Consider the following 17,737-nt stretch of genomic DNA (forward strand, 5'->3'; position numbering starts at 1 on the left):
TATGTCAGCATACATGGAATAGAGTACCATTTTAACAGTTAAGAAAATGTCGATGGTGATTCTTTTTTAAATCTTTATTTTTTTTAGTCTTCAGGTAAATATTATAATTTGGCATTCAAAATATTTACTCTGCAAAATTTTCCATTTTCCAAGTAACTTGGAAATAACTACAATGTCAAATTCTGTAATATAACCTGTACTTCTACCCAGTGTTCTATTTTAAAGTGTAAGGTTATTACTGAAAGAAAATGGCAGTTCTTGCCCGTCCTTGAGAGATGTCTTTCTTTACATTTCTTTCTGTTCCTCCTACCTTCTAATCACTGATAGGAGCACAATGGCCACTGGATTTTTTAGCAAGTTGATGATGTTTCTACGAAAGAACCACTTTACTAGAACCCTTTGTAGAGAAAAATATCTTTAATTCCTGAAGACTTACTCTTGAATTACTGAATCAGGACTACTAAAAATGTGTTGCCTATTTCTTTCTACTCTGGTTAATAAAGGCCATAACTGCAGTGTTATATTTCAGACCTCCCAAGTCCATCCTGGATAACAACGTCAAGGGCGTAACTGATCATTGCAATCATGAATGTTTTTGCTTCCCCTAGTGCTTAATAAGGAATATCCAGTTCTGTATTTGAAATGTAAGCTCCGTCAAATCCTGGATGTGGACCTTAAATTGTCACTGACTAATGAAGCCAAGGAGAAGGCCTTGGCTTTTGCAGTACAGCAACAGATGTCGAAGATCGAGTATGAGAGAAGGTTGATCACGGGCACTCTGGAGAGCAGTAGCGTCCGCGTGGCCATCGCCCTCCTGGGGCTGACCAAGATCAAGGTGGGAATGGAGGACAGAGGATGTGCTGAAATTAGTCTCTCTTTAAAAATGTACAGAGATCATAACAATGTTTTTACATATAAAAATGATGAAAGCTGCTTTTCCTCAGAAAGACAGCTCAGTAGCTTTTTTCTTTTTTACCTCGTTAAATAATAAATCTGAAACAAATTGTTCTACTAGGTAATTTTAGGCATTACAGTATGGTTGATATTTCACAGTAGTTCTCAATTCTGGCTCTACATTGGGATGCCCTGGAGAGCTGATGCCAGTGCCCAGGCCCCACCAGAACAATTCAGTATCAATCTCTGGAAGGGGGTGAGTGGGGACATATTCTAAAAGTTGTCCAGGATATTCTGTTGTTCATCCAGAGAGGATCATTTCTGGGGTCAGATTACCAGGCTGAGAATCCAGACTCTAACACTGTCCAGCTGTGTGACTGTGAGCTGGTAACTTAAAACTCCTCCAGCCTTGATTTTTACATTTGTAATAAGGAGATAATAATGGTCATTAATGAAAACTAAGTGAGATAATTATGTAAAATGCTTAGCGTAGAATCTAGTATATAATTAGTGCTCTCTAGATGTATGGTGTTGTTGTTGTTGTTGTTACTATTACTGTAGACTCTATTATTACAGCTTGAACTCTTTTTTTTTTTTTTTTTTTTTTATAATTGAAATAAGGTACAGTCGAGTCGCCACAGAGCCACGAAAGCAATTCTTCTAAAACGTAAACCTGTGCCCTTTGCTCCTTTGCTCCCCTGGCTTTTCCAGCTTGTGTCAGAATGAAAACCAACATCTTTACGGTGGTCTTCATGACCCTCCTGTTCAGGCCCATCCCCTTCCCTGACCTCAGCATCTCCACTGGAGCCCATTTACTCCTGTCCCTCCATGTGCACAGGCCTCCTTGCTGTTCTTCCAGCACCCGAGGAAGGCCTGCTTCCTGCGGCTTGTGCACATCTGTCCTTTGTTGCTTTTCCGTGGATGTGAGAGGCTGCGTCCCTCAGTTACTTCAGGTCTACTGGAATGCTACTGCTGAGGTTCTGCTTTACCAACTTGCATTTTTAAAAGAATCCCTTACTTCCACCAGTCACTCTCCAAACCCTAAACTTCTTTCAGTTTTCTCTGTAGGTAGCATTTACCATCTGAGAGTAGTATATTTATGTGTTTACTCTTTATCTCCAGCAAGGGAATTTGTGAGAAGATATTTGTTTAGTTAACTCTCATATCACCAGTGCCTAGAAAAGTGTGCACTGTACCAAAGGTAGTCACTAAATCTTTGTTCACTGAAGGAATAAATAGTAATTTTTAGAATCCTGCTCGTTTAATGTTAGTCTTGATTTACATAGGTTACAACAAAACCCTTGGCATTGTAGGGGTGATTTCTTTTTTTATTTGTCAGAATGCTAGAATGAATATAGTCTAAGCACCAATTTCTAACAATTTGTGGTGATATTTTATGGATGACCTGGATTTTTAAGTTCTGATAAGGTCAAAAATATCAAGGCCCAAGGCTCTGATATCCTCCAGACTGACCTGTACACACTGTGCATCTAAGAAGCCAATGGCTCTCTCTTCAGCCCATACCAAAATGCTTACTTCTACTATAGAGCAGTGCATTTGGGAAGGTTTATGTTCAACTTTCAGTGCACTATTACAATAAAAATGTTCAATAGGTGGCTTTTTTCAAAATTTATGCCTATTATAGTGCTCTCTCTCTCTCTCTCTCTTTTCTTTTAAATTGTCTTCATTCTTACCTCTTCTCCAAAATTTTATTTAAATGAAAAAAATGCTTGAGGGAGATGGATTTTGTCTATGGATCCCTTTTCTATTATTTATGCATGTATATAGTTTCTATCTTTCTCCCTCTTCTTTAACTTTCTCCCTGGAACCCAGCACACTTTTTGTTTCTTATTGCATTTACCAAATTATGGTTTGTATATGATTTTTTTTTTTATTTACCTATTTTCCCCATCAGATTGTGAATTCCTAGAAATCTAAAAACTTTTGTCATGTGTTTTTTTGTCTATCCCTCAATGTCTTGTGCATGAGAAGTGCTGTCATTGTTTAATTGGATTGAACATGTACCTGACAAACAAATGGTACTTTAAACCTGTAGTCTTCGTTGTATAGGCTGATGTCAGTCCAGGTTGCCTCATAGCCTGATTTTTCACAAAGTCATCTTGCTGTTTACTTATCCTTATTTCCCTCCCACCTTTGCAGGATGGGTATATGTATGTCTCCACTTCTCCAAAACTGTTGGCGGAAATAGTAATAATCATTATTATTTATGATTAAATCTTGACTTCTTTAAAATTTAAATGTTTTAAGTAGTCTGTAAATTTAAAATGAAAAGTATTTTTTCACTTGAAGATTACAGTTTTCTTTGAAGTCTACAAATACCATGAATTTTTTTTTTATTTCAGCAAAAACTCTCTAAATGCAAAAAATAACTACAGAAGGGTTGACTATGCCAGTTTAAGAAAATCAGCTACACCAAATCAGAACATATAGGCACATCTTATTCTGCTGATATACATGTAGTCATAGAGTTTTCTTTTCAAGTGCAATTATCACTGCACTGTTGAAATATAATAACGCTAATACAGCAGAACAGTAAACAGGATTGATTTTAAAAGTGCTCTTTCTTTGTATAATATTTGACACCTTTTTTTCCCCAAATACTTTTATGTGCACCTTTCAAATTATTTCCATGACCCCATGGAGAAGTGGAGAGAAGATACGATTACACTTGTAATACAAAGCAAGTGGAATGACTGGGGCGTAAAAAGATCTAAGGTGCCCTCACTGACAGGGCAGAGATTACAGCCTAGATCAGGGTAGAGACATTATTGTATTTTAAAGCTGGAAAATAAATAACGCTGAACACTCAGAGACACATAGTACAACCTCTTACTTTTACAGACCTGTAAACCAAGACCCCAAAATAGTAAGATAGTAGCCCAAGGTGACACCACTGATTTGTGACAGATTAGAAATGGGCCTAGGTTTTTACCTCCCAGAGTCCATTACTCTTTTCCTTGCCCTGCATAGCCTCCAGATCGTATGTTCATTTCTTAGTTTACTGCCATGAAATTGTATAATGGAATAAATGAAAGTCTAGAATTCTCTGTTATAGCATAAAATAACTATATAACAAATAAAATCTAAAATTATCCTTGAAATAAATCTGTTTAGAACAAAATCGAATTGAATAAATGTAATTACTTTTCTACCAAAGAAAAGTGACATGCCTAATTTTTTATTATAGAGCCATGTGCAATTTGAATTGTTGAAATACTTATAAGGTAATAGCATTATGATGTATCTACTTTATATACTGTGCTAGACAGGATCTTTTGTCAGGAGCATGAATATCTGGCACTTAACACTTAGCACTCAGGTATTGAATTCATATTCTCCTGACCATTGATAAACTAACTCTAGTGATAAACTCACTGGTAGTAGGAAGATTCAGAGCTTGCAAGGGAGTTTCCTTATGTTTTCTATTAACTTCCTCAATTTTATGTTTTAAAAGCCATGCTTTGTACTCTGGGATAAATGGTGAGGAAATTCATTGAAATTTTGAAATTTGACATTTTTAAAAAGGAAATCTGAAAGATCCCCTTGGTGAGGATTCGGTAGGGTAGAGAAAAGGTTTTTGTATTTGTATAATTTAAGTGCACTTCAAATCCTGAAGTAAGTACCTGTCTATACTGTCAAAGATAAACAAAGCCAGACACTAGTTAAAACAAGCATAGACTTTATTCAGTAACTGTTGCATCAGGGAGGAGGATCCAGCATGAGCTGAACTCAGGAGAGAGAATGAGCTGGGGCCTGAGAAGTGTCAGGGAAGTGAAGTTTACAAGAAGCAGGAGGGAGTTGGTCACAGCAATCTGGACCTGTTAATTAACGCTTATAAAGAGAAGCAAACTTCTGGAATCTTTATGACCGAAGGGAGGTAGTGATGCAAGTTAGAACTAAGTACCCACCTGGCTGGGAGCATTGTCTCCTTGAATTTTTGCATTTCAAAGGGAGGGCTCTGAGGTCCTTGAGAAGACAGTTCTGAATGGTAGATTTACATCTGAAAAGGTGAGAGAAGGGAGTTATAATTGCAAGCTTTCTAAAGTAACTGCTCTAGGAGGGGTTCAGGAGCCTATCTACCTATCACCAGATTTTGACTGGAACAAACAGTAAATTATCCTAGCAGCATTGGACTTTCCCAGATAGGGACCTTAAGGGGGACTGGAGTCGTCCTAGGGATATGGCCTTGAGCTGTTAGCAACGTTGCTGGTGCTTGTTCAAGTCTCTTAGTGTGTGTGTGTGAGGGAAGGGTGGACAAAATCATTTGTGCTGAGAATCTGCATTTTTTATAGGCTAAAGTTGAGGCCTGGTTGAGAAGATGGCTTGGAGGAGGCTGACTAGAGTTTGATCAAGAAGAGAGTGTGTATCCGCATATATTATTTTGAATGACTTGCAGATATAGAAGGCAGATGATCCACTTTGGGGTAAAGAACTAGTTGCTGATATGAATAGATAATTTGTTCATGATAACTAGCAAAATAAACCAAGCCAAAACAGTGGTAAATGTAAATGAATTAATTTACCTTTCTGAGTTTACATGATTTTAATTGTCAAAATAAAGTAGGTGGAAAATGTGGCTTTGTGAGAAAAAAAAAAAAAAAAACTTGTGAATTTTATAGATAATGAACTAGCGAATGAGATAATTGCCAGAGGAACTAAAGCTTATTTTTGCTGAGTAATGATATGGTCACAATCGTGATGATGGCAAGGACAACAATGGTGATGATAATGACAGCCAACATTTATTGAATTCTTAAAATATGCTCCAAGGACCTGGCATTTGTTTATACTTTAAATATACCAGGGATAGGCAATGTGTACTATTATTGCCCATGTTTCACAAATGAAGACTTTGTGGCTTTGGTTAATAACCTAGCCAGGCTTGTTTAGAATTGGGGTATAAATTCAGGCAGTCTGGCTTCAAGAAGACTTGGTCTAACCCTTAGGCTCTACTATGTGTTTAGCAGTAGAAGGTCCAGATAAAACTAAACGATTGCCTACTTCTGTGCTCTGCATTGCTTGGTTCATACTTAGGGAGCTGGGTTTATCTTAGGAATGACAATATTGAACTAGATTGTGTCTAGAGAAGCATATGCATGGGGGTAAGTTGTAACCCACATTGTATAAGTAAAGGTTGAATGGACTAAAAATATCAGACCTATTTGAAAGGGATGTTTGGAGGTTTGTGGAGGGGTAGGACCTAGTTTTATAGATACATATTTTTTTCCCCAAAATTGTCATTAGCAAAAGAGAGGGGACTGACTGTACTGCTGATAAGAACTAGAGCTGATGGGAAGATGTTAAGGAACACCAGGTTGGACTCACGGAGGGAAGTGCTTTCTCAGTGCTGTTCACTAGTGGAATGACTTCCTGAGACAATGAATTCCTCAACGCTGAAAGGATTAGAGCAGGTGACATTGAGCATCTCTCAATAAAGGATGACTCTTTTGAGTCTATGAAACATGTTAGTGTTGTCTTCTACCAATTAAACAATAGTATGTCTAAAGAAATGAACAAATTCAATCCCTTGAGGGATTTGTTTCCCCCAAATATGGAGTCTAAATTCATAATGCTCTCTTTTTTGTTTGTTTGTTTTGGAGGCAACGGGTAAGAGGATTACAGTCCAATTTTAGTTTCTATTTATTTGCAGATTTGTATGCTCTTTAATATCTCAAAGTTGAAGAAGCCAAAGTCCATTTTATACAAAACAGAGCTGAGCCTTCCAGAACATTTTGATATCCCCAAGACAATCTGCATTCCTCAGATTCCGGAAACTCAAGCTAAATTGACTCAATATCAAGGAATTAAATCTGCAGAAAAAACAGGTAACCAATAAAGTGTAGACTGCAATATCTAGCACTGTCTCAGGTACCTGCAATACTAAAATACAAAGAAGAGATTATGTTAACTAATAGGATGTTCGTAATATAATTGAAGAGATAGTCCAGCTACATAAATACCGATTGTTGAATGATACTTTACATTATAAATAACCAATATACTACATCATAGTAATTTAAATTATGTACTGAATTTGGGTGCCAAATACTGGTACTGAAATTTACTGAAATTTGCCAACCTGTCTTTGTTAAAGAGTGGTTATCTGATTAAGACAATAAGTGCTCTTTGAAGAAGGTGAGCTCTTGCTTTCACAGTGAACTTGGTTACAGAAGTTGCGCTGGAGTTGAGGCTTAGGCTGGCTCTAAAGGATAGGAGGGATATTGATGGCAAGAACATATCAGAGGAGAAAAATGCCATTTATGAGTAATTTATCTTTCATCTGGACAAGGGCCTGTTTTAGTTGAGTACATACTTTTGGTCTCCTTTATTCTGTGTATTTGTAATCAGGCAAGACTAAGTCATTTAACAGAATACTAACATATTTATATTATTAAATACAGTGATAAGATGTAAAAACTGTGACAAAAAAGTATTCAAAAAGTTTTTTCTTTTTCCTTTTTAATTGGAGTATAGTTGATTTACAATGCTGTGTTACTGCTATACAGCAAAGTGATTGTGTGTGTGTGTGTGTGTGTGTGTATATATATATACACACACACACATATATACACATTCTTATTTTCTTAATATTCTTTTATATTCTTTTCCATTATGGTTTTTCATAGGATATTGAATATAGTTCCCTGTGCTATAGTAGAACCATGTTCTTTACCCATTCTATATATAAAAGCTTACATCTGCTAACCCCAACCTCCCATTCCATTCCTCCCCCATCCCCCTCCCTGTTGGTAACCACCAGTCTGTTCTCTATGTCTGTGATTCTGTTTCTGTTTCATAGATAGGTTCATGTGTGTCATATTTTAGATTCCACAAATAAGTGATATCGTATGGTATTTGTCTTTCTCTTTCTGACTTACTTCACTTAGTATGATAATCTCTAGTTGCATCCATGTTGCTGCAAATGGCATTATTGCATTCTTTCTTATGGCTGAGCAGTATTCCATTGTGTATATGTTGCACATCTTTATCCATTCATTTGTCAATGGACATTTAGGTTGTTTCCATGTCTTGGCTATTGTGAATAATGCTGCTATGAACATTGGGTGCGTGTATCTTTTTGAATTATACTTTTGTCTGGATATATGCCCAGGAGTAGGATCACTGGATCATATGGTAATTCTATTTTTAGTTTTCTGAGGAACCTCCATAATGTTTTCCACAGTGGCTGCACCAACTTACATTCCCACCAACAGTGTAAGAGGGTTCCCTTTGGTCCACATCCTCTCCAGCATTAGTTATTTGTAGACTTTTTAATGATGACCATTCTGACTGGTATGAGGTGGTACCTCATTGTAGTTTTGTTTTGCATTTCTCTAATAATTAGCGATGTTGAGCATCTTTTCATGTGCCTGTTGGCCATCTGTATGTCTTCTTTGGAGAAATGTCTATTTAGGTCTTCTTCCCATTTTTGGATAGGGTTGTTTGTTTTTTTGTTGTTGAGTTGTGTGTGCTATTTGTATATTTTGGAAATTAAGCCCTTGTCTGTCACATCATTTGCAGATATTTTCTCCCATTCTGTAGGTTGTCTTTTCATTTTGTGTATGGTTTCCTTTGATGTGCAAAAGCTCGTAAGTTTGATTAGGTCTCATTTGTTTATTTTTGTTTTTATTTCTATTGCCTTGGGAGACTGACCTAAGAGAACATTGGTATGATTTATGTCAGAGAATGTTTTGCCTATGTTCTCTTCTAGGAGTTTTATGGTGTCATGTCTTATATTTAGGTCTTTAAACCATTTTGAGTATTTTCACGTATGGTGAGAAGGTGTGTTCTAACTTCATTGATTTACATGTGGCTGTCCAACTTTCCCAACAGCACTTGCTGGAAAGACTGTCTTTTCCCCATTGTATATTCTTGCCTCCTTTGTCGAAGATTAATTGACCGTAGGTGTGTGGGTTTATTTCTGGATTCTCTGTTCTGTTCCATTGGTCTGTATGTCTGTTTTTGTGCCAATACCATGCTGTTTTGATTACTGTAGCTTTGTAGTATTGTCTGAAGTCTGGGAGGGTTATGCCTCCTGCTTTGTTCTTTTTCTTCAGGATTGCTTTGGTGATTCTGGGTCATTTATGGTTCCATATGAATTTTAGGATTATTTGTTCTAGTTCTGTGAAAAATGTCATGGGTAATTTGATAGGGATCGCATTAAATCTGTAGATTGCTTTGGGCAGTATGGCCATTTTTACAATATTAATTCTTCCAATCCAAGAGCATGAGATACCTTTCCATTTTTTTGAGTCATCTTCAATTTCCTTTATTAATGTTTTACAGTTCACAGCATATAAGTCTTTCACCTCCTTGGTCAGGTTTATTCCTAAGTATTTTATTTTGGGGTGTGCAATTTTAAAAGGTATTGTTTTCTTTTACATTCCCTTTCTGATATTTCATTGTTGGTTTACACCAACAATGCAACCAATTTCTGTATGTTAATGTTGTATCCTGCTGCCTTGCTGAATTTGTTTATCAGTTCTAGTAGTTTTTTTGTGTGGGATTTTCAGGGTTTTCTATATATAGTATCATATCATCTGTATATAATGACAGTATTACCTTTTCCCTTCCAATTTGGATACCTTTCATTTTTTTTTTCTTTTCTGATTGCTGTGGCTAGGACTTCCAATACTATATGAATAGAAGAGGTGAGAGTGGGCATCCTTTCTTGTTCCAGATTTTAGCAAGAAGGCTTTCAGCTTTTCACCATTGTGTATTATATTGGCTGTGGGTTTGTCATAAATAGCTTTTATTATATTGAGACATGTTCCCTCTACACCTACTTTGGTAAGAGTTTTTATCATGAATGGATGTTGAATTTTGTCAAATGCTTTTTCCGCACCTATTGAGAGGATCATGTGGTTTTTGTCTTTTTCTTTTGTTAATGTGATGTATTACATTGATTGGTTTGCATAATGTTGAACCATCCTTGTGAACTTGGGATGAATCCCATTTAGTTGTGGTGTATGATCTTTTTTATGTCTTGTTGGATTTGGTTTGCTAATATTTTGTTGAGAATTTTCACATCTATATTCATCAAAGGTATTGGCCTGTAATTTTCTTTTTTGGTGGTGTCTTTGACTGGTTTTGGTATCAGGGTGATGGTGGTTTCATAGAATGTCTTTGGGAGTATTTCCTCCTCTTCAGTTTTTTGGAAGAGTTTGAGAAGGATTGGTAATTCTTTGTGTGTTTGATATAATTTGCCTGTGAAGCCATCTGGTCCTAGACTTTTGTTTGTAGGGAGTTTTTTTCTTTTTTTTAAAAATTAATTAATTAATTTATTTATTTTTATTTTTTTGGCTGTGTTGGGTCTTCGTTTCTGTGCGAGGGCTTTCTCTAGTTGTGGCAAGCGGGGGCCACTCTTCATCGCGGTGCGCGGGCCTCTCACTATCGTGGCCTCTCTTGTTGCGGAGCACAGGCTCCAGACGCGCAGGCTCAGCAGTTGTGGCTCACGGGCCTAGTTGCTCCGCGGCATGTGGGATCTTCCCAGACCAGGGCTCGAACCTGTGTCTCCTGCATTGGCAGGCAGACTCTCAACCACTGCGCCACCAGGGAAGCCCAGGGAGTTTTTTAATTATATATTCTATTTCACTTTTAGTGATCAGTCTGTTCAAATGATCTATTTCTTCTTGATTCAACTTTGGTAGGCTAAAGTATTCAAAAGTAATTTACATTTTTCTTTCACTTTTTTCCTAGTTGGTGGATAATAGTAGGAATATAATTTCTTTATTAGGGCTTTTTATTTGTTATCTTCCTATGGCTTTGTGTTAACTATACAATTTTTCTAAATCTGAAAAGGTGATTGCAAATAATAAGGTACAGGGTAATCTGTTCACTTTGCCTTCCTAGGAGATCTGAGAACCCAGATTCAAATGCCAAGTGGCCAAGCTGGTAACAAGGATTTATGAATTGGGTCTGGTCTACAGCAATAGGGATTATGGGGCCTATGACAAACTGAAGAGTAGATGCCCTGTCTACACATTCAAATTCCAAAAATAAAAATAAAAATAAAAATAAAAATAAAAATAAAATCCTGAGCTAGACAAACAAGTGTGAGGTCATGTTTGACTGACCAGCTGTCAGTTTGAGACCTTTCAGGTTAAGTTGTTGTCTGTTTTTTTTAATCTTTATTACCTCCAGCTTTTCTATGTGCTATTAAATTTTTAAATGAAGAATTTATTTTCATAACATATTAATCCCTTTTGAGATAACTGGATAAAGCTATGTGCATTATAAACCTGGCTAGGATTGTCCGTTCAGGCCACTCATTTATTCATTCAACAACACTGTTGATTCAACAGTGTTCTGTTCATTCAACAACACTGTTGTGCATTGATTCCTTTGGGCAAAATGATGAAAATTGCCATATTCATCCCTTTGAAGGACTAATAGATAAGTAGCTCTTGTAATACAAAGGGATAAGTATTGATAGAGAGGCACTTATATAGAGTATGTTTACAAATAAAACTAACATTAATACAGTTGATTATAGAGGGTAATTCAAATTTAAAAGAATTTTCATTTTGAGAGAACAAATAACTAAGGATACATAGCATAGGCTTGCCATGAAACTCACAGTATAGTCTTACAAATGAAGACTGTGGCATATTAAGATGCTGTTTAATTATAAATAAGTATGAAGTGGTTTATATTTGAAAGTCTTTCACTCAGATATTTTTCTAAGACTAATATGTGTCATTCATATCAACTGTTAACTATCCATTTTAGTAAGAAAATTATTGTGAAAATTAAGAAAAAATAGAACTGCACCCAATTTTAAAGGATTATCATAAAACTTTTACAATGTAATTAGCCAATCATGGTTCATGTCTAACTTAATTGTTCATGCAGGTGAGTTTATAGAGGAAGCTTTAAGCCCAAGTTTCTGTTTTCATTTCCTTCAGCATACATTTAAATAAAGTAAGTTTACGTAAAACAGAATATTCTAACTCAGGATAGTAGCAGGTCAAATAAAATATATACCCTTACCAATGTACATTCTATTGTGAAGCAGTGGACTTGATTAATGAAAAGGAAAAGAATGTAAGCATTTTTACTTTAATAAATAACCATCTATTAGAATTTGAAGCAAAGAATATTAGATTTAAGGGTTTAAAAAACTTATTTTCATGGTATAAACTAATTTGAAGAGAACAAACCAGCAAATTCCTAGCAATAAATACAGTAATGTAAAAGCAAATTTTTTTTTATGGGTGGCTTAGAGAAAGAAAGAAATAACAAGTGTTTATGTGGAGAAGTGGAGGTAACCCAGTCTTCCTGCTAATTTCAGGAAAGGGGTGGAAGTAGAGTCATATAATCTCTTGAAGTTCTAAACTCATTAAAAAGAACTAGTTTTGATGTATTGAAAAATGGCTGACTTCGGCCCTCTCATATTAATGTTGCCTATCAGTCTTTACCTTTTTGAAATTCGTAAATAAAATTCCACATTTCTGATTACATAGCTGTTACCAAAATTATTAAAAATAATCTACTTAAATCTGTGTTTATTTCAGCCCCATCATTTAGAAAAGTATTATATTTTCCACTCTACCATTTAACATTATAATGCTTTCATCAGAAGGAAATGAAGCTGTAAAGAAAGTGCATGTGCACATAGTAGGTGCACCAATCTCTGTAGATATGACAGATATACATATATGACAACAGTTTCCCATAGAAAGGATACATCACTTGTCCGACTTCACAGATCTCAGAGATCCTGTGACTCCTTTATGATAGTGGACTGGGGTAGGTCTAACGTTTGTTGAGCACCGACAATACACAAAGCACTGCAAGGGTTGGTTTGTGTACATTTTCTTTCTTTTTTTTTTCCTCCAATTTATTTATTTTTTAAAATAAATTTATTTATTTATTTATTTTTGGCTGCACTGGGTCTTCGTTGCTGTGCACGGGCTTTCTCTAGTTGTGGCGAGCAGGGGGGCTACTCTTCGTTTGCGGTGTGTGGGGTTCTCACTGCAGTGGCTTCTCTTGTTGCGGAGCATGGATTCTGGGTGTGCGGGATTCAGTAGTTGTGGCACGCGGGCTCAGTACTTGTGGCTCGCAGGCTCTAGAGCGTAGGCTCAGTAGTTGTGGCTCACGGGCTTAGTTGCTCCGCAGCACATGGGATCTTCCTGGACCAGGGCTCGAACCCATGTCCCCTGCAGTGGCAGGCAGTTTCCTAACCACTGCGCCACCAGGGAAGTCCTGTGTACATTTATTCATTTAATTCTCCTGATAGATATTTCTGTCTCAGACCCTATTTAGGCATTAACTTCTATTTGCTAATCTGTGTACTCTTGCATTTCTCACAGCAATCTTTCCAAAGTGTTATTAGTCTTTTCAAACATCCTCTTCACTCTAGTCTTTTCCCCATCTCCAACCTCCACTGGACAATGACTGCATCTACTCTCTCATGGAGGAATAGGGGCTTCATGAACATATACTCTTCCTTAACCCCCTTATTGCTTTCACCCCAGTCTCTGAATAGTAGGAATCTACTCTATCAACCTTCCAATGTGTATCTTTTATCTTATCTCAGAACCTGTTCTTGGGCTCTTCTCCATCATTTATCACAGCTTTGTCTTCTCTGTGAACAGTTCCTTTACTTTTGGCTCCCAAGTGTTGTCAAACTTCAAAAACTAAAGAAACTCCTACCTTTCCCTTGGCAAACATATTTCTCAGTAGAGGGATCTGCATTTGCATTTTCTATTCATGCATGATGTTCTCAACTTCTCAAATCTGGCTTCTGCTACCGCTGTAGCAAAACAGCTAGTTGCTTTCAGTGGACCATTCTCAGTCTACATCTTACTGAATCCCTATAGCATTTAACCTGGATGATTAAGCATCTACTCTTAGAATTCTAGGCATTTGAGATCAAGGCTTTATCCTTGCTTCCTGCATTTCTTCTCCATCCCCTTGACAAGATTTCTTCTTAGTCTCTTTGTGAGTTCTTCCATTTACCCCATCAATATGGGAATCTTCAGGGTTCTTCTTGCCCTAATGGGGCTATTATTACTTTTTACCCATCCCCTAGGGGATTTTGTACACTCCCATAGTTACAACTACCATTTACATCACCAATAATTATCTCTATTCCTAACCTTTTCCTTCTGTTTCCAACTTATATATTCAGAGGCAGACTAGTCATGCCTACCTAGATATATATGCAAATAGATATACAAGTAGATAGATAGATAGATAGATAGACAGATAGAAAGATATAGAGATATATCCCTCTAACTCAAAATGAATGCATTATTATTCTCCATTTATTTGTTCCTCACTACATAATCTTTATAATTTCAGATAGTGGGACTTGACCTGTCTCTTACATTAGAAATCTGGGCACGCTACTTGAAGCTTTTTTCTTCTGAGCCCATACCTGAAATTCATCTTGTAGTCCTAAATTTTCTGTAGTTTATTTCCTTTTCTTTTTCTCTACTCCCACTGTTATGATTCAGGTGTTCATCACCACTTCACAAAATGAGAAAATAATCACATCTCTCTCTTCTCTCTTTGGTGCAAATTTAAGGAGATAACATTATGTCAAGAATTAAATGCCTTATAGTATACCTAATAAATGTTGGCTATTAATAATATTCTAATCCCATCACCCTTTTTACACTTCACCTCTAGGCACAAGAATTATTAACTCTGACTGTGAAATATTACTGAAACATTTATTGATTTTAGGTACAGACTTACTCTGATTCTAAAGGAGCATAAACTTTATGAGTCTTCACTTTTTCAACCCCCCCTTTCTAGACCCTGTACCTACTTTTATATTTGTAATTTTACATTCTTTCTCTTGAAGAAGGCCCCCTAAATTGTGAAAGCCTCAGGCTGCAGAAAATTTGGACTTTTCCCTGGTTGTAGATATTGACTTAAAATATCATCTACTTGTGGTTCTGGGGATGTTGAAATTTATGAACAGGATGAATTCTATGGACGTTAAATAGGTATAGGTAAGCAAGAAAACTCCAGTGGATCCAGGAGCACTTATCTAAGTCACCTCCCCAATGTCGAAGGTCTTATGTGTTCTGTGCCACCCATGAAAACTCTGTTCAAGGGCACTCAAACAAAATGCTCTGGGCTGATTTTGCTGATCAACTTAAACAGAGCTCAAACCCTCATTCCTAAAGATTATCACTTCAGTTTCTAGCACTTTGTGCTATTGACCCAGTTTCTTCTTCTCTCCCAAGGGATACATGGCAGACATATTGGAAATGCATATTGTAGGAACAGTGTTTTCCTTCTTTCCTTCCCCCATCCAATTCCAGTTTTCCTAATTTTCTAATATTTACTAGTAATTAGCAGTCAAATAGGTGACAAATATCTACTAAATCCTTCCATGACAATGATCATGTAAAGTGATCATAAACATGTAGTAAACATTTGCTAGTAATAACTAACACTGTAGGTATTTCTACCCATTTTACAAAGATTAAATGCATTATTGTAATGCCTAAATTATCCTTCAGTATGAAAAAGACTGTAAAATCGTTGCAATAAAATGAACCTAAATTCCTGCTTAAAATTTATTAAATATTCTTTGAAAAATAAACCCTACATCTGCATTATATCAAATAACCGCAAATGTATTTCAAATAGAATAAAAAATAAATTTCATTTAACAGAGTATCATTTTAAAATGTTAGTTTTAGTGATTAAACTTAATTGAAACAATCTACTATATTTTCAGCATTGCCAGTGGTCACCTAATTTCAAAAGTGTGCTTTAATTAATTTTCATCAACATATCTTGAGTTAAACTTGTATTATTATTATATTACATTTGGTTTTGGCAAAAGCTGTTTTCAAATTTGCAAAGGCTTTTTGAAATAAAATTACTTTAATTCACTTAGAAATATAATTCAAATCCTCTGCATTTTCCACATAGGATCACAATTGTAAGCCATCAAGTTCGATTACAGTGTATAAAAGAATGGGAATAGATTTTGGAAGGAAATTTGTAATCCATATACTACATCGAAATCTCTCAAGGCAAGGGACACACAGCTCTGTTATTAGTCTTTAACTTTATATTTCATTACGAATATAATAGGTTCTGTTATAGTCTAGCTTCTGAGAATACTTGCAAGTATAGTCATATAAGTTAATACCTGTCACTTGAATTTACGTCAAGTGAAAACTAAAAGGATATTCACCTATATTAATTCTCAAAACTTTATTCTCCTATTTATTTAGGTATTCCATTTCTAACAGCTTTATTGAGATACTATTCACATACCATGCAATTTACCAACTTAAAGTATATAATTCAGTGGTTTTTAGTATATTCATAGATACATGTTACTATTACCACATTCAATTTTAGAACATTTATATGACCTCAAAAAGAAACACAGTAACCTTTAGCTCTCAACCTCTTATCATTCATCCCTCCCTCTAGCCCTAAGCAATCGTTAATTTACTTTATCTATATATAGATTTGGTATTCTGGAGATTTCATATAAACGGCATCATATAATATGAGGTATTTTTGTGACTGGCTTCTTTCACTTAGCATAATGTTTCTATAGTTCATCCATGTTTTATAATGTATCAGAACTTCATTCCTTTTAATGGCCAAACAATATTTCATTGTATGACTATACCATATTTTGTTTATCCATTCGTCATTTGACGGACATTTGGGTTGTTTCTGCCTTTTAGTTACCATGAATAATGTTGCCATAAACATTAGTGTACACGTTTTTGTGTGCAAATGTTTTCATTTCTCATGGGTGTAATACATATACATACACACACACACATACACACACACACATGCACACATCCATAGCTGGGAGTAGAGTTGTTGAATCATATGGTAACTCTATGTTTAAACATCTGAGGAACTGCCAGACTGTTTTCCAAAGTGGCAGTTCCATTTTACGTTACACCAGCAGTGTATGAGGGTTCAAATATCTCCACATCGACAGTAACACTTGCTATCGTCTGACTTTTTTATTGTTGCAATCCTTGTGGGTGGAAATGATATCTCATGTGATTTTGATTTGCATTTCCTTGGTGTCTAATGATGTTGACCATCTTTCCATGTGCTTATTAGCCACTTATATATTTTATTTGTACAAATGTCTAGTCAGATCCTTTGCCTATCTTTTAAGTTGAGTTGCCGTTTTATTATTGAGTTGCAAATGTTCCATGTATTCTAAATACAATACCTTATCAGACATATGATTTTCAAATATTTTATCCCATTCTATTGGTTGTCTTTTCATTCTCTTGATAGTATTCTCTGAAGCAAAAAGTTTTTAATTTTGATGAAGTCCAGTTTATCTTGTTTAGTTGTTCCTATTGTTCTTACTTTTGATGTCATATCTAAGAATCCACTGCCAAATTTGAGTTCATGAAGATTTAGTCCTCTGTTGCTTCTAAGAATTTTACAGCTTTAGTTCTTGATTTAGTTCTTTGATCCACTTTCGTTAATATTTGTATCTTGTTTGAGGTAATGTCTAACTTCATTCTTTTGCATGTGGCTATCCAGTGGGCTTGTCACCATTTGTTGAAAACACTGTTCTTTTGGCATTAAATGATCTTGGCACCCTTGTTGAAAATCAACCGTTTATTCCTGAATTCTGTTTTATCCCATAGGTCTGTAGGTCTATCTTTATGCCAGTACCACACTTTTCTTAATACTATTGCTTTGTAGTAAATTTTGAAATCAGAAACTGTGAGTCCTGCTGCATTGTTCTTTTTGAACCATATTGTTTTGGCTGTTCTGGGATCCTCACATTTCCATATGGATTTTAGAATCAGCTTGTCAGTTTCTACAAACAAGCTGCTGGCATTCTGAT

The 17,737-nt window shown here is 35.8% G+C and overlaps 1 protein-coding gene across 1 annotated transcript in view; it reads left to right on the top strand.

Annotated features, from left to right (window-relative positions):
* CFAP47 (cilia and flagella associated protein 47) overlaps nt 1-17,737 on the top strand; it is a 431,032-nt gene that overhangs the window by 215,392 nt on the left and 197,903 nt on the right. The window contains 2 exon segments of the mRNA XM_082377789.1: nt 609-835; nt 6,566-6,740. Coding sequence (XP_082233915.1) covers nt 609-835; nt 6,566-6,740 — 402 coding nt within the window.

The sequence above is a fragment of the Balaenoptera borealis genome (genome assembly GCF_965194805.1).
Source record: "Balaenoptera borealis genome assembly, chromosome: X".
Taxonomy (NCBI): Eukaryota; Metazoa; Chordata; class Mammalia; order Artiodactyla; family Balaenopteridae; genus Balaenoptera; species Balaenoptera borealis.